This window comes from Eretmochelys imbricata, chromosome 3, assembly GCF_965152235.1.
Source record: "Eretmochelys imbricata isolate rEreImb1 chromosome 3, rEreImb1.hap1, whole genome shotgun sequence".
Taxonomy (NCBI): domain Eukaryota; kingdom Metazoa; phylum Chordata; order Testudines; family Cheloniidae; genus Eretmochelys; species Eretmochelys imbricata.
The window spans coordinates 24,289,005-24,312,908 of record NC_135574.1 but is presented as its reverse complement, the minus strand read 5'-3'; the positions used below and the strand labels follow the sequence as shown (position 1 = coordinate 24,312,908).

General features: G+C 39.4%; 1 protein-coding gene across 3 annotated transcripts in view; it reads right to left on the bottom strand.

Annotated features, from left to right (window-relative positions):
- SMC6 (structural maintenance of chromosomes 6) overlaps positions 1-23,904 on the bottom strand; it is an 83,785-nt gene that overhangs the window by 41,417 nt on the left and 18,464 nt on the right. For all 3 annotated transcript variants that reach the window (XM_077812498.1, XM_077812500.1, XM_077812499.1), the window contains 8 exons: positions 18,033-18,197; positions 16,687-16,865; positions 14,844-15,045; positions 14,555-14,669; positions 9,185-9,345; positions 6,830-6,965; positions 3,889-3,969; positions 1,012-1,182 (listed from right to left, as the gene is read on the bottom strand). In XM_077812498.1, coding sequence (XP_077668624.1) covers positions 1,012-1,182; positions 3,889-3,969; positions 6,830-6,965; positions 9,185-9,345; positions 14,555-14,669; positions 14,844-15,045; positions 16,687-16,865; positions 18,033-18,197 — 1,210 coding nt within the window. The remainder of the gene's footprint in view (positions 1-1,011; positions 1,183-3,888; positions 3,970-6,829; positions 6,966-9,184; positions 9,346-14,554; positions 14,670-14,843; positions 15,046-16,686; positions 16,866-18,032; positions 18,198-23,904) is intronic.

The following is a 23,904-nucleotide window of genomic DNA, read 5'->3' as shown; positions in this document are numbered from 1 at the left end:
GGAAAGCTTTTCTAAACCTTTGATAGTCCAGAGATAAGCAGCAAAAATTATCTTCAGTTTGCCCTCACCTTTCTTAAAATGTGGTGGCTGAAACTGGACACACTACTCCAGCTGAAGCCTTACCGGTGGCCAAGTAAAACAAAAACGATAACCTCTACTTTCTTACATACAATGCTCCTGTTAATAAACCTCAGAATATTAGCCTTTTTGACCTCATCATATTGTTGGCTCCTGTTCAATCTGACACACCAGAACCCCAGACCCTTTTCAGCAGTATTACTGCCTAGCCTGCTATTCTCCATTTTGAAGACATGCATTCAATTTTTCTTTCCTAACGGTAGCACTTTGCACTGGTCTTCATTGAATTTCATCTGTTGATTTCAGACCAATTGGAGAATTTGTCAAGGTCGTTTTGAACTCTCATCCTGTCCTCCAAAGCACCTGCAAATTTTATGGGCATACTCTCTATTCCATTATCCAAGTCATTAATGAAAATACTGAATAGTACTGGATCCAGGACTGACCCCTGTTGGAGCCCACTAAATACATTCTCCCAGTTTGACAGCAAATCATTGATTATTGAGAGTATGATCTGTCAACCAGATGTCCATTGCCCTTATAGCAACTTAATCTAGATTCACATTTCCCTAGTTTGCTTATGAGAATGACATGTAGGACTGTATCAAAAGGCCTTACTCTAATCAAGATACATCATATCTACAGCTCCCCCTGCATCAACTAAACCAGTAACCTGTCAAAGAAGGAAATTAAGTTGGTTTGGCATGATTTATTCTTGACATACTGGCTATTTCCTATCACCCTATTATTCTCTAGGTGCTTTCAAACGGATTGTTTAATAGTTTGTTCCAGTATCTTTCCAGATATCAAAGTCAGGCTGACTTGAATAATTCCCCAGATCCTCTGTTCCCCTCTTTAAAGATTAGTACGACGTTTGCCAACAAATGAAAATCAAATATGTTTTTAAAAGCTGTATATTTCTACGGTTTCTACCTTGACTGGACTGGCTATTTCTTCTACTTGGTGAAGTTTTTCTTTAATTTCTTCAAGTTTATGTTCAGCCACTCGTAGAATATTTTTCAATTCCTCCATTTTTCCCCTTTGCTGTTCCATATCCCGCTTAACGGATTCCATCTTATGCTTGTTTTCATGAGCTTCATCTTCCTATTAGCATATAAACATAGGTTTGAAAATTAAGAGAAAAAACACCACCCTTGGTTGTTGTACAAGATATTAATTTCAGAGTCACTTTTATGGCTGTGAGATTACATGCAACAGAGTATTCAGTTCTCTAATAAGAATGCCTATGAATCAATGGGCTAACTAACAAGCCCAGGAGGGGGGATACTGCAGGGGGCTGTTACAGACCACCAAATCAACCCAGAGAACTGGATGAGTTACTCCTCAGGCACTTGTCTGTAAGGTGTGGAAAGAAAAATTGTGCTACAAGGGACTTTGATTTCGGAGACATATGCGGAGGTCTCATACAGCGAGTGGCAAAATATTAGTTTCAAAAGTCCTAGATTATATAGTTTTAAGACAGAAAGTATTACACCCAACATAAAATAACTATTTTGAACATCATTTTCTGCATACAGATGCATTAATCACTCAACACTGATTATCACCTAGGAACTAGTGATCATTAAGGCTACGATTTAGTCACAGAGATCGCGGAAGTCACAGAATCTATGACTTCCAGTGATCTCTGTGACTTCAGCGGTGGGTCCTCTGCCGCCCCCAAGGCTGGGAGCTGCGGGGTGTTCCCGGCCACCACAAACAGCGGAGGAAAACCCGAGCTCCCAGCCGGCGGTGAGGGAACCCCTAAGCTCCTGGCTGCCACAGATCCCCAGAGCGGTGGGTAGTAGGGGTACCCCGCAGTTCCTGGCTGACACAGGAGCCGGGGCACCCCACAGCTCCCAGCCCCCACTGGCAGCGGGGAACCCCAGAGCTTCAGGCAGCAGGGGTACCCCACAGCCCACAGCTGCTGCAAGTGGCTCCTAGCCCCCACCAAGCTGCCCCCGTTGAGGTAGTGTGGGGATCCACAGATCCCCATTCTGTCCTGGACATATTTAGTAAAAGTCACTGACAGGTCACAGCTTCCATAAATTTTTCTTTTTCACCCATGACCTGTCCCGGACTTTTACTAAAAAAAATCTTAGCCTTAGTGATCATGAACTGATTACATTCAATATGAGCAAACAGAGGACAGTTCCCAACCAATCATATCAACACACACAAACACACAGCTTCAAAAAGGGCTAGTTTCTCAAAGCTGAGACACTGATTAGGAGAAAAAAAATGTGAATGTGAACTGACAGTTCTTTAAGAAGAGTTTATTAGATGGCCAAAAAGCCATGATGGCAATCAACACAAATTAGAAAATTGATAAGGAAGTTAAAATTATCAGGGAAAATATCATGACTGGCAGCTGTTGAAACAATAAGGAGTTTAGGTGTATTAATAGCAAAAGAAATTACAGCAATACTATAGGCACAATACTAGATGGAGATGGCAAAATTGTTAATAACAATGCGGAAAAGGCAGAAGTATTCATTAAATATTTCAGTGCTGTACTGGAAAGAAGCAGAATGATGTACTTGTACCACATGAGGATGATTAAGCTTCTTTCCAGTACATTAGCTAACAAGAATATCTACTAGGGATAAAAATAACTTAAAACAGGCTCAAAGAACTTGCACCCAACAGTGCTAAAAACAGTTGGCTGAGGAGATTTCTGGCCCATTGATGTTCACTTTTAATAATAAATTTTAATAAATATTCTAATGGAATACCAAGGAAATTCAAGAAGACTGGAAGAATGCCAATGTTTTGCCAATACTGAAAAAGGGCAAGTAGGATGACTCAGTTAACTACAGGCAGGTTAGACTGACCTCAGTCCCAGGTAAAACAATGGAAAAGCTTATACGGATTCAATTAATAAAGAATTAAAGGATAAGAATATCATTAATGCCAGTCAACATGGTTTTACTGAAAATAGGTCTGGTCAAACAAACCTTAATGAGATCAAAAGTTTAGTTGATAAAGATAACTGGGTAGATGTCATATACTTAGACTTATGCAAGGCATTTGACTTAATACCACACAAAAATTATAAACTACATGATAAATGGATTAAGGACTGGCTGGCAGATCTCAAAACTAATGTCAATAGGGAGTCATCATTAAACAGGGGTGTTTCTAGTGGGGCTCTGCAGAGATTGGTACTAGGCCCGATGCCATCACAGTACAATTTAAAAGGATGCTGCCATTATGGAGATGGACTTAAGGTGGAGTAAAACATCTTGGCCTGGACAGACAGCACTGGAAAAGATGGGTTGCTTCATTTGCCCTATGCACAGGAGATTCTAAGTCTGTCTTGAACACGGTCATCAATGATCTCAAAGTATCAATTTTAAGAAAGATATTGAAAAATTGGAGAGCACACAAAAAAGAGCCACAAAGATGATTGGAGAACAAGAGAAAATGCCTTATAGTGTGAGGCTTAAAGAACTCAATCTTTTTATAGTTTATCAGAAATATGATTGAGAGGTGACTTGATTACAGTGCAAAGAAAATATTGGGTACTAAAGGGCTTTTAAATCTAGCACAGAAAGGAGTGACAAGAACCAATGGCTGAAAGCTGAACCTGACAAATTCAATCTGGAAGTAAGGCACAATATTTTGTATTTATTACTTTTTAAGTGAGGGTGATTAACTACTGGAACAATAGTCTTGTTGTCGTCTTCAGATCAAGATTGGCTGCCTTCAGATCAAGGCATGCTTTAGCCAAAAAAGTTCTCATTACTAGCATTTAAAAAAATAGAATAAATACATGAAGGTGAGAAAGAATACAGCAATCATTCTTACTAATGTAGAGATGTCTACTGATTGGTGTTCTTCTACGTTCTCAAGATCTGCTATTTCTATGTTTATTCTTCTTATTTTCATCTGAAAAAAGAAACAATTTTTTCCTTAGAAAGTTAAACAGGTAACACAAAATCATACCAGAACAAGGACATTTTGAACCAGAAGTGCAGGCACTCCAAAGACAAGTGATTTTTAAAAGTTACATTTTCATTAATTACATTTTCCTCAAAATAATGGAAAGTAAAACTTTCCTATATTACATAAAAAAACAACATCAAAAATATTTTTCTGCAGTAGTTAAATTTTGGTCCATGTGCTGATACTGTACAACTGTTTATATGCACTTCAGTGCACATACTTCCATAATAGGACACTAGGCGATTGTTTACCTGATAATTTGAGCATCATTGGCCAATATAAGTGAACTGTAGAACCTAGCCTACTACTGTAAAGAGGTATTCTGAGAACAAGAAAAATGACTGATTGGAAAGAGATTTATAAGGAAAGGTAAAAGTAACTAAATATGCAAAACTCGATTAAGCAATAACTAAGGGAATGTGGAGGGAAGGAAAGATATCTGTGAACAAGGACCATTTGTGATGCCAATTGGCAGAGGGCACAGGAGGTCATAAGGGCTACAGAGATCCCCTGATGAGGTGTTTACACTCTAGTTTACCAAAGTGTCTCTCAAGGTTTCTGCTGAAAGCCTTTATCACACTGGTCATCATAATCTCTGCGAAACGTACATGCAAATAATATCTATAAATATACAGATATAGATAAAGAAATTATGTTCTTCAGGCCTTGTAGCAGTCGCATGCCCTGAGACTGATTCCCAGACAGGAGGAGGAATACCATTATCTCCCTAGCTTTCTGTTGTGTCTTTTACAACAGAAGTCTACTAGCATAAAAAATTAAACGCCAATGCTGAGACAGTAGGGACTTCAGGAGGAAACTTAACAGGAACAGTGGGAGGTGGGGTGTCTGTTTTAAAGGTAAAGAACAAAGGACTGGTCTTACAATATCTAGCGGTGCACAAAGATGCCCTAGCATCCTTCATCTGGGGGGAAGACAGGCTACCAGCAGGCTTGGTCTCATGTAAGGTAGATCTCAGTCATCCTGGTTGAAGAATGCTGTGAGACAGTCTTTGGGGCAAGCAGTACTTTATAAGACAAGAGGGCATTTTATTAGCTGAGTTTAGACACTAGTACGTGTGGTACAATTTTATTTTATTTGTAACCCTTTGTTTCCAATACTATATATTTACATTTATCCAAAACCCTATTATCTGAACCTCCACATTATGTGAATTCCTTCCTTGTCCCCCAGCACGAAATACAGCCTGTATCATTTATCCTGCTGGGGGACAAGGAAGGAATTCAGATAATGTGGAGGTTCAGATAATAAAGCAGAGCACCCTGGCCAGAAATGAGAGAAGGACAACAAGTCCCCAGCAGCAGGGAATGGGTCCAGCAAGGCTACTGTCATGGGAGTAAGCAAGCAACAGAACCATAATAATAGAGCTTCAAAGGGCTCCCTGTACTGCCACAGGACTGGTGACTCCCCTCTGGAGGTTGCAAGGTACAAGATGGCTGTGTTCCTGGTGGGGCAGAGTAGAGTTCTGGCTGGGGGTCTCTGTTCTGCTTCACCAGGACTGCAGCCTCCCTCGGGTGTCACCAGCCCTGCAGAGAGACCTTTGCAGCCCCAGTCAGGGGATTGAGTAAGTGGGGGCAGAGCAGAGCCACCCCCCAGACAAGACTGCAAGGAAGATGGCTGTGGCGAAGGCCACCCTACTGCTGAATGGATGAATGGCTCCTGCCCTCCTGATTATCCAAACTCCTGATTATCAGAATCTATGCTATTAGAATAATCGGGGGTATACTGTATTTCTGTTTGTTATCATTTGAATCTATAGTCTTCATTAACTAAATTTACACTTGATTTTCTCTATGAATGAATCTAAGTATTGTCTGTTACACAGCTCTGTGTTAAGCTGTGGTGTACTGTTCCTTTGGGAACAGTGGGTCTGGTAATTCTGTGAATGTCCAATGGATAAGGGGCTTAACGTTGCAGGGGACTGCTCGGAGGATTTGGGGTTTGGAGTATGCCTACAGCTAGTTGCATAAGGGACAGCAGAGCCTGTGAGCTTGTGTGGCCTGTGGCTTGGAGAGTCAAGGAGTTGACCTGAGGAAGATACAGACAAGGCTTCCTCACATTAAAAATAGTTGTTACCCTGGATACCCCTAGGAAGTGTCACAAAATTAATACACAAACAGCTGAAGGATGCAAATGCTAAACAGGAAGAGAACTTAATTATGTTTGAACAAAGCATATACAAGGATTAATAGGACAAAATTAAGAAAAAGAAATTAGACTGAAGATCAGGAATACACATCCTAGAAAGCAGTACACCTCTATCACGATGTAACGTAACCTGATATAACACAGATTTGGATATAACACGGTTAAGCAGCGCTCCCGGATGTGGAGGGGGGCCGGCGGGGCTGCGCACTCTGGTGGATCAAAGCAAGTTCAATATAAGGCGGTTTCACCTATAACACAGTAAGATTTTTTGGCTCCTGAAGACAGCATTATATTGGGGTAGAGGTGTATTTATTATATTGGTCTCCCAAGGAAAGCAAAAACCCTAATTTTTAATAATATTTTACATAAAAAGGGAAAAAAATCAATAAAAAATATGCTGTAGTGAGCATTCATAGAACAACAAGGGAAACATGCTAGCATAAATCTAGCTGCATAATGCAAGGACGCTTAATGACACTAGAGCCTGAGACTCTGCACATTTTTAAACAAAAGAAAAGCCACCAAAATAAATGTGCGCGAAAATCACTTGTTTAAAAGTGTACTGTTTAAAAAAAGACTAATACAATAGGTTAAACAGATGCATTTTTGACTTTAGCAGTCTATTACGTATTTGTACCTGTAATTCTTTTTGTTGTCTACGACGATGATTAAGATAATCTTCATTTTCTCTCGTCTCATTTTCAGTGGAACGTAAACGATGTTGAGATGTTGACAACTGTGCCATTTTGTTTTCAACTTCTTTCTGCAAGTGACTTAACATATACAATTTATTATAAGATTATATGCTCTCCAACTACAAATTCTACCAAATGGACTGAACCATGGCTATAAAACAAGAATTCTGACACAGGCTCTAATGACTGATAGGGAGATTGAGCGCTTTATCATTAGCTCACTAGTTCATAATTGGTTATCATCCGATAGCTATTTAGTAGTCTCTGTTCAGTCCCTACTGGGTACTGCATTCATGTCAAATAAACCACCACCTCATTAAAAGCCCTTATTGGCAGCCTTAGCAGAAAGGCCAAGTACCTGAACTAAACTGTGTTATTAGTTCTAAAAATGCTAGTATACTTTAAGACCAGATAGAACTTTGGTTGGAGCAAAGTAATTAAGTCAGTATGGAGAAACTCGGCCTACCACCTCCCACACTTGTTCTTTTTAAGAAGGATTTCAGTCCTCAGGACTGTTAATATGGCACTGTTAGTGAGCAGTAAATTAAAACGCAAAACAGACACGCTAGTTAACCTTCATATATAGTGGACAAAATACTCATATATAGCTTTCATAACTGGAAATGGCAGTGGCAGCATCTCAGCTGACCATAGCAAAAAACACTTTTTGCAGTAAAACATGCATAATTCAATATAGGCTTTAGTGTTTAAAAAGGAACAACAGATTAAGCAGGATCCCAATATAAGGTTTAATAATATTTTATAGTATAAGAATTAATAAAAATATAATGTTTATAATACAAGAGACTAAAAAACAAACAGAAAACCCACTTCCCTCCCCTCACAGAATTTGCAACAGAAATATTGTAGCATTTTGGTAACAACTAAAAACTTGAAAAAAGTAAGTGGACTAGAAACTGGCTATGAACGTAAGAGAAGCTGACTGGTTTATTTCAATAATCTAAATGGAGAAAAATATAAATACTAAACCATACCCTAAATAGCAAAAAGTTGTTATTAGAACTCACAGAATTTTAAAAAAAACATCTTAGGTATTAATAGTTAAGGAAAATTTCTTTTCAATACATTTTTAATTCAACGGTGCCGTATTTTCTCACTTCAACTGCATTATAGCTCAGTCCCCAAAATAAAGTATTTTAATGGTACTAATTGGAGTTGGTCAAAGAAGTTACCACCACCACCTCTGAAATCTCTCAAGAGTAAATGCTGGTTTTCTTTTAAAGTTGCTGTTTTGAAAAAGTAACCAGAATAATCAAGATGACTACATATAGCTGCACGTAGCTATGCCTAATGTTTGGGACTGCGGCCTGGTCTACACTACAGAGTTAGATCAACACAAGGCACCTTACACTGATCTAACAAGGTAAGTGTCTAAACTAAAATTTTGCTCCCATCGAAGTAACTGCCCTGCTATGCCAACTTAACTCCACCTCCATGAGAGGCACAGAGTCAACGTCGGGGTAATTAAGTTTACACAGTGCTGCACTGCTTACACAGATGTATTGGCTTTCAAAAGTCATCCCACAATGCCTGAAACTGACAGTATAATTGATACAAGTGCTCCTGGTGAAGATGCACACCACTGACACACGGAACAAAGTGTAAACATGCACAAGCAATGTAATTACTGCAGTGGCTGTATGAGGATGTAAATTAGATTGACTTAATTTTGTAGCACAGACATGCCCTAACAAAATAGCTACAAATCTTTTAACAAAGGGCATTTGGCGTGAGGCTAATTTAGAATAGAAAAACTAAGTTATCTTACTCTCAATCAAAGCACTATTCCATTTTCAGAGTACTTTTAGAGACCTTTCATTTCAGGCTTGCTCTTTGACCAAGGCTACAAAAATGAAAGGAAGGTAACTGGATTTTTCAGAGTACGTTGCCACTGCAAATCCCATGTCTCTGGGCCACATCCACATGCCACAAGCTCAAAACAATTAAGAAGGAACTCAAGAATGTGCATCTATTACAAAAGGTACTTCTGGAAAATATATACTTGATTTTAATAAGTCTGGATGAGGAAAAAAAACTTCACAAGAAAGAAGTGTGACGCAGGTACTGTCATGGAGTTAAGTCTACAGGAAAAGATAGGTTAATTGAAGAGAGGGGTACCTTTTTCTACAATGCAGAGGGGAGGGGTTTTTTTAGATTTTGTGCTATAAAACACTCCTGAGCCCCTCAAACAGGAGTAGAAGGACAAAGAGCAAAAGATGTTACTTCTAACACCTTGAGAGAGAATACTTTATACTTCAGCAATACATGATACTAACCTTATTTCTGCTTCCACGTCTTTACTTAGGAATTTTGGCCTGGTATTATCAGATGAATAATAACGTCTCTCAAACACTTGATCACCCTCCGCAGTAAAAGCTTCTCTACAGTTTTTTGGAGGCCTCTTTCTCTGCATTACCGCACGAGCCTCTGGGTTACTCTGAAAAACAATGTATTTTCTCATAAAAAGTACTCACAATGGCTAGCAATTTGAAATGCTATGTTTCTGATCCTTAGAGCACCCAACGTTCTCACTGACTTCTATCAACCTCAGGCGTGGTATTTCTTGCTTTCAGAACAGTAATAAAACTGAGTTTACAATATAAGAATTCATTTGAAATTTAAGAGAAGTTTAAGCCCCTTACAGTTGGAATAAAAAAAACCACCCACTTAAGAGTTACCTGGACCAATGAGTGTACTAAAGGGTCTTAAGATGACAAAAATATTGATATTCAAGATGGAATACATCCTTAGATCATCTACTGAATTCATCTGGCAGTTTTCTTTGTACAGCTGCATTTTAAATCTCTCAATTAAATGACCTTTCCCTGCTTCCTTTGGAAAAATACTCCACAACTAAATGATTGTCTACATACAGAAAGTTGCACTGGTTTAATCAAAACACCTTAAAAATTACATCTTCAGTAAAACTGATGCAGCTTTGTTTAGGCCAAGCCCAGTATGCTTGGCATCCAGTTTCTCTTAGGGCTACGTTGGGGACTTATATCAACACAACTACGTCTCTCAGGGATGTAAATAATCCACATCCCTGAGAGATGTTGTTATGCCGACCTAACCCACACTGTAGACAGTACTAGGTCGATGGGAGAATTTGCCTCTTGGGGAGATGGATTACCTACACCAATGGGAGAACCCCTCAGTGCAGGCAGTAACTTCACTGAAGCACTACACCATTTTAAATGTAGACAAACCCTTAGAGGACTGTATCCTTTTACTTACCCAAGCAATACTTATCAGAAGAAAGAAATTAATCAAAAACTTGTAATACTAGTTTCTTTCCTCATAAGCGATTATTTCCTGCCCTGTAAACCGTTTTCTTGCTCCTCTCCACATTCCCTGCAATTTTCTATATCTTTCAGATATTAAGATGCCCTGAACGGGGAGCAGTATGTTAAGTGCAGTCCGGACAGAGCTAATCCCATTAGTTCCCCCCGCCATATTACATTGTAAACTTGTATCTATTTTGCTGAGAACCAGAACTTCGGGGGGAGGGGGGGGAGCAGGAGAGAAGGTCTCAGATATTACTGCTTTTCAAAGCTTAGTCTACATTAGGAAACAGACAACAACTGCCAGCAATGGGTCTCTCTGAACCAGGGTGGATAAAAATCAACGATTTTTAAAAAAAATTAAAAAAAAATTAAAAATTGGATTTTATTTAAATCGGATTTTTTGGATAAAATGCTTTTTGAGGAAAAAACAAACAATCTAAAGATAGTTTTAATTAAGATACATTATAGCTCAAAGATATCTCATCATGGAATAGGGATTATAAATTCTAATTCTATAGTATGAGACAATAAATTCATGTAATGTTTAAGAAAAGTTTTGTAAAAGAGTTCCAATAGTTCATGGATTAGGGACCCAATCTTATGGGGTTCCAAAGGCTTCTGTATAGATTATTTAGGTTAATTTTTCTAGCTACCCAATGGGACTCAGTGCTAAGTCTAGAAGATACCATCAGAGATGTTTAGTTTTGCAGTTCTCAAACTGTGGATTTGTGTCTCCAGAGAACATGCTTGTTAACAGCAAAAATGTTTTTAAATAACTAACTAAATAAATAAATAAAATATAGTGGTGAGAAATAACAGACCTCAACCCTTTTTTCCCTCTGCAAATTTGTGTACACAGAGTCAATCCCTTACCTCTCTCTAAAAGTGCAAAGTTTCAAAGAATTCAATGAACAGAAGATTGTTGGGAGCGGAATAGATCTGGACAAGGAGAAGAAGTTCTGGAGATAAATGTGAGACGGGAGGGACAAGCAGTAGAAACAAAAGTGAAACAGTCTGAGCAGCATATTCCAGAAATCTTGAGGTCTCTCTCAGTGTAGCCTTCATTGATTTGAGATCTACCAAACCATTCTCACTAGAAGGGAAAACCTATAATGGCAGCAGGCCGTAAAAGAGACCCAGTTTGGGTCTCATATCTCTGAGTTGTGAAGAATATGTATTAAGGTTATAACAACCAACAAGAATGAACTTTTATGTAGAAATCCATGATTAAATAGAGTCTTCCTGACTAGTGATTTAAATCATGATTTAAATCACTAATTTGATTTAAATCAAATCCACCCTGTTTTGAATCAGTGACAAGAACTATTTTAACTGCTAGCAAAATCAGAACAACATTATTTAACTCATTTAAAGAAAAGCTTTTTGAAACACAGCTTTCTGAGGGTGCTGAAAATAGCTTTGACCAACAGACAAAGGCAGTTAAACAGTTTTCAGCTCTGGTTCAGGCGGACTTGCTGTCATCAACTACTATCAGTAACAGGTTAAATTTCCAACTGTAGATGGTTCTCTGGTGTGTCCTTAATATTAGATATAGACTTTAAGGGCAGAAGGGACCATCCGAATTATATAGTCGGACTTCCTGCACCATTGCAGGCCAGAGAACCTCAACCCTCCACTCCTATAATAGTCCCATAGCCTCTTGCTGAGTTACTGAAGTTTTGATTTAAGAACTTCACATTACAGAGAACACATGATTTACTCTAGTTCAAACCAGCAAGTGACCCATATCCCACGCAGCAAGAGAAGGCAAAAAACCTTTAGGGTCTCACCAATATGACCTGGGGAAAATTCCTTCTCGACCCCAAAAATGGTAATCAGTTAGATCTTGACCATGTGGGTGAGAACCACCTGGGAAAGAATTCTCTGTAGTAACTCATACCCCTCCCCACTAGTGTCCCATCGCCAGCCATTGGAGGTATTTGTTAAATGCGGTCACAAATGGGCCATACATCACTGTAGGCAACCTCATCATATATCCCCTCCATAAAACTTATCATGCTCACTCTTGACGCCAGTTAGGTTTTTTGCCTATACTATTGCCCTTAGAAGGCTGTTCTAGAACTGCAGTCCTCTAACAGTTAGAAACCTTTGTCTAATTTCAAGCCTAAATGTGTTGATGGCCAGTTCATATCCATTTGTTCTTGTGCCAACATTGGCCCTTAACTCCTATCTCTCCGGGATGTTTATCCCTCTGATATATTTAGAGAGGGCAATCATATCTCCCTAAAGCCTTCATTTTATTAGGCTAAACAGCCAAGCTCCTTAAGTCTCCTCTCATAAGACAGGTTCTCCATTCCTCTAATCATCCTACTAGCCCTTCTCTGCATTTGTTCCAGTTTGAATACATCTTTTTTGAACACAGTATTCCAGATGTGATCTCACCAGTGTCTTCTACAACGGAAAACATCACTTCCCTATTTTTACTGGAAATACCTCGCCAGATGCACCAGATGCAAAGGATTGTGCTAGCCTTTTTCACAGCTGCATCGCATTGGCAGCTCAGTCATCCTGCAATCGACCCATGCACGCAGATCTTTCTCGTCCTCTCGCTTAACAACTGCTAAGTCCCCATCTTATAGCAAAAATGCTTTTAAGTAAGCCATTAACCTTGCAAATTGCAGTTACATTTCATCCCATTTCTATTACTCCAATTTCAAAGTTCATCCAAATTTTCTTGTGAGATATTCCAGGCCTCTTCTGTATTGGCAATACCACACAAACTCTAGGTTATCCGCAAATTTTATTAGCATACTCCCATTTTTTGTGCCAATGTCATGAATGAAACTTTTAAATAAGACTGGTCCCAAGAACCATCCATGGGGAACTCCATTAGTAACCTTCCATGTGCTTGACAATACACCTTTCACTATGACCCGCTGTAGTCCCCCATTTAACTATTCCTTACCCACCTTTCAATTCTCATAGTAATCTACATCTTCTCCAATTTAACTAATAATTTACCATGTGGAATTGTAATGAATGCTTTCCTAAAATCCAACTAGATTAGATCTAGTGCATTTCCTTTGTCTAGAAAATCAGTTAGCTTCTCAAAGAAAGATTAAGTTGACCTAGCACGGTGGTTCCCAAACTAGGGGCGCCATTTGTTCAGGGAAAGCCCCGGGCAGGCCGGTTTGTTTACCTGCTGCGTCTGCAGGTTCAGCCTATCACAGCTCCCACTGGTCGCGATTCGCCATTCTCGGCCAGTGGGGGCTGCGGGAAGCAGCGCGGGCCGAGGGACGTGCTGGCCGCCCTTCCCGCAGCCCCCATTGTTCTGGAGCGATGAACCGCGGCCAGTGGGAACCGCAAATTGGCCGAACCTGCAGACGCGGCAGGTAAACAAACTGGCCCGATCCACCAGGGGCTTTCCCTGAACAAGCGACACTCCTAGTTTGGGAACCACTGATCTAGCACGATCTACCTTTGGTAAAATAGTGTTGTATTTTATCTTAATTACCTTTTACCCCTATGTCTTTAACTAATTACTCTTTCAAAATTTGTTCTAAGACCTTGCACAAAATTTAGGTCAAATTAAGGGGTCTGTAGTTTCCTGGATCACTCTTTTTCCTCTTTTCTTAAAGTAGGATATCCACATTTCTCCAGTCATAGGGTATGACCCCAAAGTTGACGGATTCATTAAAAATCTTTGCAATTGGGCTTGCAGTTTCATGTGCCAGTTCCATTAATATTCTTGGATGGGGGTTATCCAGGACGCCCTTTGATCCTATTAAGTGAGGTGCTGTTTTAAGCACAAGTCTTGGACCACTTGAGTCTTATTTTTAAAGGAGTGGCTAATGAAGCACCTCTCTAATGTGCCCCTCTCCTCAGCACAACTAACAGCAAATATGGGGGTCGTTATTGGGAATAGCCATCTCACATGAAGGACAGTTCTCAAACCCTGGCGAGGGCATAGCACTATATAACACTAACACAAATGAAAGCTAACTAACTAACTACTAATTATTTACAAATAACTGATGTCGAAAACCAATGAGGAAAAAACAACATGGGAAGCTCTGACTCTAGAATGAAGGATGTAAGCACGATTGGGGCTGCACTGCCCTTAAATAAATAGCCATGGAAAGGTCTTAGGGCCAGAGTGCAGAAGCACCACCCTTATGGGTACTGCTAGGAAAAGTTCTCCAGCTTCAGTGCACTGGCTCTGTGCACATGTGTAGAATACACATCTGCAACCATTCAAAGAAGAATGCCTTATTTCTATAGGTATCTTGGGCAGCAAGAAGCAATCAGGTTGCCTTTTTTTAATTACAAAAAGCCTCATTAGCATATAAATTCATTTTAAAACTTATAGCAAAAACAAATACAGCAGTTATGTCCTACCTTAATTAGCAGGATTGTTTCTATACCCCTCATGTCAATCAAACAATTAGCAACAACTGCATTATCGATTTCTAAAGCTGTAAGGACTGATGGGAATTCTGGATGGTGAACGGCCCTATGAGAAAAGAAGAAAAGAAACAAAACTAAAATGTACATATTTAAACAGTGCAAACCGCTTTAAAAATTCACCTGATCATACATTAGAAAATGCATTATATATTGGGGTTACTATTAAGCCATTTGGATCAAGGTTCTGAAGCAGCAATTTTATTCAAAACTTGGAACTCACCTAGGTCTGACATCATAAACTTCATTTCGAAACCTACTGACAATTATTTGGGGCCGATATCCAGATGGATAAAACTTTGACATCAGTGTCTGAAGTGTTCTCTCATCATGATGATTATCACAACAAAATGCCTGCAGTAGGCTTTTTAAACAAGTTTCAACAGCCAAAGTAAGTTCAGCATCTTTGAGACTAATGAAAGCACCTAAATATAGACAAAAGTCAAGACTTCAGAGGCACAGTATCAAATATATTTTAATATGTAAGTGCAATTAAAATGTAACTACATTATTCTTTGTTTTAGTTTAAAAAAACATTTGAGAACATATATTTAATTTTTTTAAGCTCAGGTTAGGTTTTCTAAGCAATAATGTAAATACAAATAAATAATTTGTTCTCTTACATGCAAATTTCTCTTCTCACAAACACTTTGAGAAGCAGACCCTCACAATGGGTGGGTCCTTTCCCCTGAAATCTCTGGAAGTAGTTCATGGCTAAATCCATGAATCTCCATGGTAGCATTCTCTACCATGAAGAGCTTGCAACTATGCTGCAGTCTAAGTCAGATGTCAGTTAAGGATACACCCCCACAATTGGTCAATACTGTCTATAGTGTAGGAGTACTCTTGAATTTCTTGCTGGCACAGAACTCTCACATAGCAGCATCTGTAAATAATACTTTCTACCATACCTTCTTGGTTAGGAAACTGTCCCATTCCGGAGGACAAACATTATTCATGCTTTCATCACCTTTCAGCTGGATTACAGCTATGCAATATACCTGGGCATGGAGCCTTCACCACTTAAACTCCAACTAGTTAATAATGCAGCAACACAAGCTACCACAAACATATCAAACATGTCCTCTGCTCTCTGCACTGGCTTACCATAGAATTTCAAATCAAGTTCAAGGTCTCAGTCCTTCTCTTCAAAGCACTCCATGACCTGGAGCCAGGATACCTAAGAGATCATCTAAAAGCTCCAGGATGAAGACCATGGTTGACAAACTTTGCTTCTCTGGCACAATGTCACTCTTAACAATAAGAGAAAAGTTTGTCTGTGGAGGAGACAGAACTTTTTCCAGGTGCTGTCTGAGATGGTGGAATGAACTCCTCCAGGAACTAAGGACCATCACAAACCTCACCGCTTTCTGCTCCAAGTGGAAACTACATTTCTTTGACCTTGTCTTTTCTAACAAGACATAGTAACAGCTATATTTATGTTAAAATAAAAAAACAAGACATTACAAAAACAAAACACTCCACTATACATGCTTCTCCCTCTGGAGAGAGGATGTAAGCAAAGAAACACATGCTAAATGCAGTTATATGTTGCTAAATGCACTACCGCAAGGTGCTCAGATTATATCACGGTGATGAGCATGGTATAAAAACCTATACACAGAATAGAGGAGAACAAGATCATTTCCTAAACTACATTTTCCTAAAAATAACTGCTATCTTCAGCAAGGCCTGGGGTGACCCAAAGACAGCAAGAATTCAACTCAACAATGAAACTACATGAAAATTACAATTAGATTTAGACTGAGTCTACGCACAGACCTATTCAAACTATTTAAAACGATTTGCATTCAACTAACCAGCTTGGTAGAGGATGGTTCTGTGACTGCTCCAGTAGATTGAAAAAGAGAGAAACTGAGGGACAGTTAGTGGGCTGGGGTATTTATATATTTGGTCTAGGAAATGTAGACCTTAAGAGAATTGGACATCATGCCCCTTAAGTGACAAATACTTTTCAAAAAGGCTCCGTGTTCACATGACCAAGTGTACAGTGGGACTCTATAGAGGCAAACTTTTTACTTCCCTTTATGCAAGGGCTATCTTACCTAGAGGTCCAATAGGTTTGTGTTTAAAATGTCCTTTTCTATAGGCATCTTCAATTGCTTCAAGAAGGACTGGCACATGTTGTCCAAATCTTTTCAATCTATTTGTTTTACTGTCTGTCAGCTCCTTCAGCTGTCTTTGCTTGGAATCCAATGCTTGTTTCACATCAAGTTCTTCTCGCCTGAGAAAAGGAAAGGCTACTGAAACATTTACTTTAATTAATATAACAACTTTTGACAAAATTTTATCAGCTGTCAAATTTAGCAGTCAGACTTTCTTGTTGCCGTAACAAAGCTTGTTACAATTGGAAAAAGAATTTAGGCTTCAAAATGAAGAGTATGCTGAACTATCCTCATTGCTCTAGAGTACATGGATTTGAAAAACATTTTCATTTGTACCAAGGTGACATGCACAGAGCAACAATACAACACAAGCAAGAGTATCAATAATAAAAACAGAAAGAAAGATTTCCAAGATAACTTCAAAAGGTACATAGTAGTAATATCAGAAGTGTGACTACAGAAAGGAATTTCACTAACTCGATGTTAGGTGTACACAGGCTCAGAACCGAAATGTGAAGGTAGAGATGGTAACATAATATTAAGTGAGCTCAAGGAAGTGTAAGCTAGAATATGAACATGTGTTCCATTGTACATGTGAGCTTACCAGAAGAGGCTTGATAAATGCAATTTATAAATATGGTTCTACCATTTATCTTATGGATATCATCAACATTTCATAAATAGTCTGCACAAACAAATGATATACAAAACATACAGGAAATATCAGTAGAATTCAAGTGGTAATCATGTTATGAATGTAATTAGAAGTCCAGCATCTTCCAGAAACGTTCTTCTAGGTAACAACACACCAATAAGAAACAATTTTGATGTAGAAGTAAGATAGCGGGAATTAAGGAAGATTAACAGGACTAATATGAGAAGAGTAAGCATCAACATATGTCAAGTCCCTTATTATATTACAGTCACAACCACCATTATCTGCCTTTGATTTTTTTAAAAAAGAGTCAGATTTTTTTAAATAAAAAAAAAAAAACAGGTTTCACCCACCCTGTCTTAGATTAAATCAGATTTTAATTTTAGCACTGCATGTCACCTTAAATGCCAGCACATTTTGTATTTTGTGCTGAGAACTTTCAAACTTAGACTCACTGTGGATGATGGACAAAGAAGTACCAGATCGTAAGGTGCTTTGGGAGAATTAGGACTAAAAAATAAATTAAGTCTAGTGCTGCATGGAGTACTTTGAAATACAGGTAATGAAGCAGAACACCTATTGCCACTTGTTGTAAAGAAACTTGGATAATTAAAAACAAAGGTAAACTTACTTGAGTCTAGCATGTTCTTCCTTGGATTTGTAGACAGCCTGCTGAAATTGATCCATATCTTGAACCATCATGACCTCTTGATCATGGAGGATCTTCAACTGCTCTTTCAACTGGGCTATTTTTTTCTGTGTTTCCAGCTTTTCAGACTCTGAAACTTGATCAGCACTGTAACAGTACACAGACCACAATTCAACATTTTAAAATCACACACAATGGATGATCGTGAAAAGAACGTTTAAAACATACATTTTAGCACTTAACAGGTTTTATTAAGCAAGCATATCCAACATTATTCAACAGCAGAAAAACCTGTCTTGTTGTCTGGCCTGCATGTGACGCTTTCTAACTAAATGCAAGGTCTATTTGGGATCATGACCACACACAGTCTGGCTGTTAACGATGAATTTCCCTTACCAAAAACAGAATTAAACATTTCCAAAATAAACTAAAAAATCCAGGCAATTAGATAAGTGAATAAAATTAGATATGGAGGTGTGATAACTTAAGGCAGGATCTACGTCTAAGAAACACAGAAGGGTAATTATGGTTACCTACCACAGGTGCACAATGCAGAACAAAGCATTTATCTATTTTTAATATTGTAGAAACTGATCAGGTTTTTTCATGTTTGTTTTAAAACGCACATCATGCCAACGTCTATCATGCTTTCTTTGAGTAACAGGTGCTCTATAACAATAAGTAGTTCCCATAGGAAAAAATGGAAATAAACTTTGTAACTAAAAATAAATACAAAATAAGGTTGTTTTTGTTTTGCCCAACACTCCCCCCTTCAAACACCACAAGTACCATATGTGTAGAACCTGTACCAGATGTATTACAAGTTATAGGACCTGAGTGTCATCTATTCTCCCTGACACTGCTCAAATAATCAGTCCCTTATGATATAAGCACAAATGTTATCAATTTTCTCATGTCGCATTCATTTTACAAAACAAGTTTGTGTCCTATTGCAAGGTGTGGATGCATCAAACAAATATGTTTCCCCTTTGTCTCCCTACTGTACAGCAGGGCATTACTTTCAGGAACTTATGCCACAGCTTGATCATGAAATCAACACTATGCCTATGACCCTAAAGAGCCCCTGGATGCCTGGTAAACGGTTCCCTGTTCTCTAACAACTCCTATCAAACCTGACAAACTCACTACACCTCACACATTGCTGTCACAGTATTCATCTATAAAGAAATGTTGTGTAAAGTCTCAAAAGCTTATATCATACTGATCATCATAAGCTTTCGAGAGATATATATGGGTGTTACACAACAAGTTGTGTGACTTATACTAAAAATATGTTTAAAGTAAGCAGGGATGACATACAAAGCTTTTACATTAATTTACCTGTCTGCCCCTAGATCTTCCATGCAGAATAAGTCAAACACAAAGGAAGCCCCATTTACATATCAAGTCAACAGGAAAACATGCTGGCTGAGGAGTGGAGAGAAGAGAGTTGTAATCAGCATGGGAGACCAAGACCACAGGGGGTTATCTGGTCTCTAAGGTCAAAACAATTGAGTTTTGGAGAAATATACCTGAAGCAAAAACTTGTGGCACCTTAGAGGCTAACAAATTTATCAGAGCATAAGCTTTTGTGAGCTACAGCTCACTTCATCGGATGCATACAGTGGAAAATATAGTGGGGAGATTTTATATACATAGAGAACATGAACCAATGGGTGTTACCATACAGACTGTAACAAGAGTGATCAAGAAAGGTGAGCTATTACCAGCAGGAGAGTGGGGGGGGGTGGGGGAGGGAGGGAGGAGGAGACCAAAAAGTGGCAATTCTTCAACAAAAAAGCTTCAGAAACAGACTCCAGGGAGAGAGTGCTGAATTGGAATTAATTTGAAAACTGGATACAATTAAATTAGGCTTGAATAAAGACTGGGAGTGGATGTGTCATTACACAAAATAAAACTATTTCTCCTTATTTCCCCTCCTACTGTTCTTGTAAAGTGCTGGAAATGGCCCACCTTGATTATCACTACAAAAGGTGTGTTCCCTCCCCATCTCACCCCTGCTCTCCTGCTGGTAATAGCTCACCTTTCCTGATCACTCTTGTTACAGTCTGTATGGTAACACCCATTGTTTCATGTTTTCTGTGTATATAAAATCTCCCTACTATATTTTCCACTGTATGCATCCGATGAAGTGTACTGTAGCTCACGAAAGCTTATGCTCTAATAAATTTGTTAGTCTCTACGGTGCCACAAGTACTCCTTTTCTTTTTATGGATACAGACTAACATGGCTGCTACTCTGAAACCTGAAGCAAAAAGATAACTCTGTTATCCATTTACTGAGGAGAACCCAGTAGATCCTGATTTGACTGAAAATCAGCAAGCTCTACAGAAAAACGGAGTGTGAGACGATTTCGCAGACGATGGAGGCTGAAGGGAAAACTCAAGACTTGCAGATACAAGCTGGACCAGATAACTGTGAAGGTAGATTGCTTTCGTGGGCCACCTTCCTCATCCAGCATGTGACTACGAGAAAAGGGCAGGGAAAAAAAAAGGACAGGCTAGCAAAAGAGAGCAGAGGAATGTGTTTGCTGAGTTGCAAAATGAAGGAGCGAGGCAAGTAGTAACAAAAGAGCAGCTAAGTCCTACAGGAAGAGGGAAAGTCTACTAAGACAGCCAAAGCTCAGAGCCCCAGGAGGACAGAGAATGACTCACAGAAGATTTCAAATGAGAACAAAAGTCAAGATGACTTGCAACCAGAAAGAACAGAAGGAAGGAGACAGGCCAGAGAATTGCACCTACACCAGGAAAAGAGGGGGTCTATGTGACTGAAGACTCCCTACCAAGAACAGCAAACAGGCCTGTCACCAGAGCTGATCCAGAGAACAGAAGGATGGGCTGTCTGCCAGGAGCTAAGATATAGGATGTGGACCTGAGGTTGAAGAAGATCATAATGGGAGCAGGAAGGAATCCAAGTGTCCCTTCACATGGGAGCAAATAATGCTGTTAGGTTCTCATGGAACACACCAAGGAAGACTATGCCAGGATGGCGAAGATTATTAAAGAAACAGACACTCAGGTCATCTTCAGTGGGATTCTACCTGTCCCTAAAGGAGGAAAGCGAAGAGGAGACAAGATTATAATAATCAACAGATGGCTCAGGAAATGGTGCTATAAGGAGGTTGTTCGACCACCAGGAGGCATTCATGGACTGAAGACTGTTCTTATGGGAGGGACTCCACCTGAATAGGGAGGGTATAGACTTCTGGGATGGAGGCTGGCAAAACTGATTAAAATAGCTTTAAACTAGTAATCTGGGGGAGACGTTTGGGAGATATTTAATTAAAGATATCCCTATCCACAAATACTATTGGGAATTGTGTGATTATGGGAGATTTTAAAGTACCAGGTCCAGCTATGAGCACAAATGTTACTAATACCAACTGGGCCCAGATATTCCTGGATGTGATAGCTGACAAATTGAAGGTCATACACTTAGGAACGAACAAGAATTTTTGCTATGAGCTGGGGACATATCAGTTGGAAGCGACAGAGGAGGAGAAAGACCTGGGTGTATTGGTTGATCATTGAGAGCCATCAGTGTGATGCAGCCATGAAAAAGGCTAATGCAATCCTAGGATACATCCAGCGAGGTATTTCCAGTAAAGACAGGGAAGTGATATTTCCATTGTAGAAGGCACTGGTGAGACCTCCTCTGGAATAGTGTGTGCAATTCTGGTCTCCTGTGTTCAAAAAAGATGAATTCAAACTGGAACAAATGCAGAAAAGAGCTACTCAGCTGATTAGAGGAATGGAAAACCTACCTTATGAGAACAACAAGGAGTCTGGTGGCACCTTAAAGACTAACAGATTAGGTTTAGATAATCTGTTAGTCTTTAAGGTGCCACCAGACTCCTTATTGTTTTTGTGGATACAGACTAACACGGCTACCCCCTAATACTTGCTACTTTATGAGAGGAGATTAAGGAGCTTGGCTTGTTTAATCTAATGAAATGAAGGCTGATATTGTTGCTTTCTATAAATACATCAGAGGTATAAACACCCTGGAGAGAGAGGAGTTATTTAAGTTAAGAGCCAGTGTTAGCACAAGAACAAATAGATATAAACTGGCCATCAACAAATTTAGGCTTGAAATTAGACAAAGGTTTCTAACCATCAAAGGAGTGAAGTTCTAGAATAGCCTTTAAGGAGTGTAGTGGGGGCAAAAATCCTAACTGGCTTCAAGACTGAGCTTGTTAAATTTATGGATGGGATGGTTTGATGAGACTGCCTACAGTGGCTTATGTCCCATCCATGAGTGCTATCAGTAAATATTTTAACGTCTGGAGATGGGACACTAGATGGGAAGGAATCTGACAACGGAGAATTTTTTTCCAGGTGTCTTGCTAGTGGGTCTCGCCCATATGCTCAGGGTCTAATTGATCACCATATTTGGAGTCCGGAAGGAATTTTCCCCCAGGTCAGATTGGCAGAGACCCTGGGGGTGGTTTTCGCCATCCTCTGCTGGTCTGAACTACAGTAAATGGTCGATTCTCTGTAACTTGAAGTCTTGAAATTGAGACAAACAAAAAGGCAAACTATTTATTTTAATCCTCATTTTCTACTTTTAAAGAAAACAGGTAAGAATTAAAAGATCAAATGAGGAACAAGAAACAGGCAATCATGGCAGTTAATGTATGGTTAAATATGAACAAAAGTGGAAGTTTGGGGTTTTTTGAGCCCTTGTCTAAGTGTTTTATATTTCTCTTGTCCAACTGTTTATCATTTGCCTTAGCGTATATATATGTGTGTTTGTTCCTGCATCTAGGTCAGATTTCTGAATGGTACAGCTTCAAATTCTTCTGTCAAAGGATTTAGTCCCGTTAAGAGCAATAAATGGGCATGTAACTCTTCTTTTTTTTAAATCAAACCTCAATTCCCCACCCCCAGCCAAAAAATTCACTCCTTCACCAGAAATGTGTGTCAAATAAACTCACAGATGAATATAGTAGGTGCCAATCACACTAAAAACAAGACAGAAAACAGCAAGAATACAACCACTACTAAAGCAGTACACATTAAAAGACTTCTGCTCCTGGTAAAAGCTTTAAATACATGCTTTAGTCCAAGGGTTCTCAACAAAATTTTGGTGGCCTCAGAGTGCGGCCACCAACTCTTGCTGTGGCCACACTGACAACTTTTCCTAAAATATTTAATTAACTTTAGGAAAAACAAATATGCACATATACATGTCCAAATCATTGTAATTTATCTACATAGGGGTGTTTGGTTTTTTGCAGACCCAATAATAAAAATAATGTACAGTTGTCTCTATTCTTTACTGGACCTACACAAAATAGAAACACAAATAAGGTGCTTTGAACATTCTTGTCTTTTTTATTTTTGTTTCTTTTGCTTTTTGGTTTTGTTTTGTTTTTTAAGACTTGCTAGCTATAAGTCTGCTGTGAAAAGTGGTATTTGTATGTTTGTTAATAGCACTTTTCATAGCAGACTTACTCAACCCCGGCAAGCCCGTGAACAAATTAAGCTCTGGATAGGGAGGTAGCTGTACACGCAGCTACAGGGATACTGGGGGAAGACAGAGGGTGCCAGAGATGATGGGGTGGGTGAGCTCAGGGCCGAAGCCCACCACCGCACAGCTTGGGAATGGAACCCAAAGCCCTACACCTTGGGGACAGAGCCTGAAGTCCCGTGACTGATGCCTGACGCCCACCACCCCAGGGCTGAAGCCCAACCCTAACACTTCCAGCAACGTGGGGAACTCACTGACTGCCCGCTCCCTCCAGCTTTTGTCTCCCCAGAGGTGGGCAGGGCTCAACCACTGCTGGTGGCCCCTGGAGAGGACGGACTGCTGCTTTGCCCCTCCCCCCCCG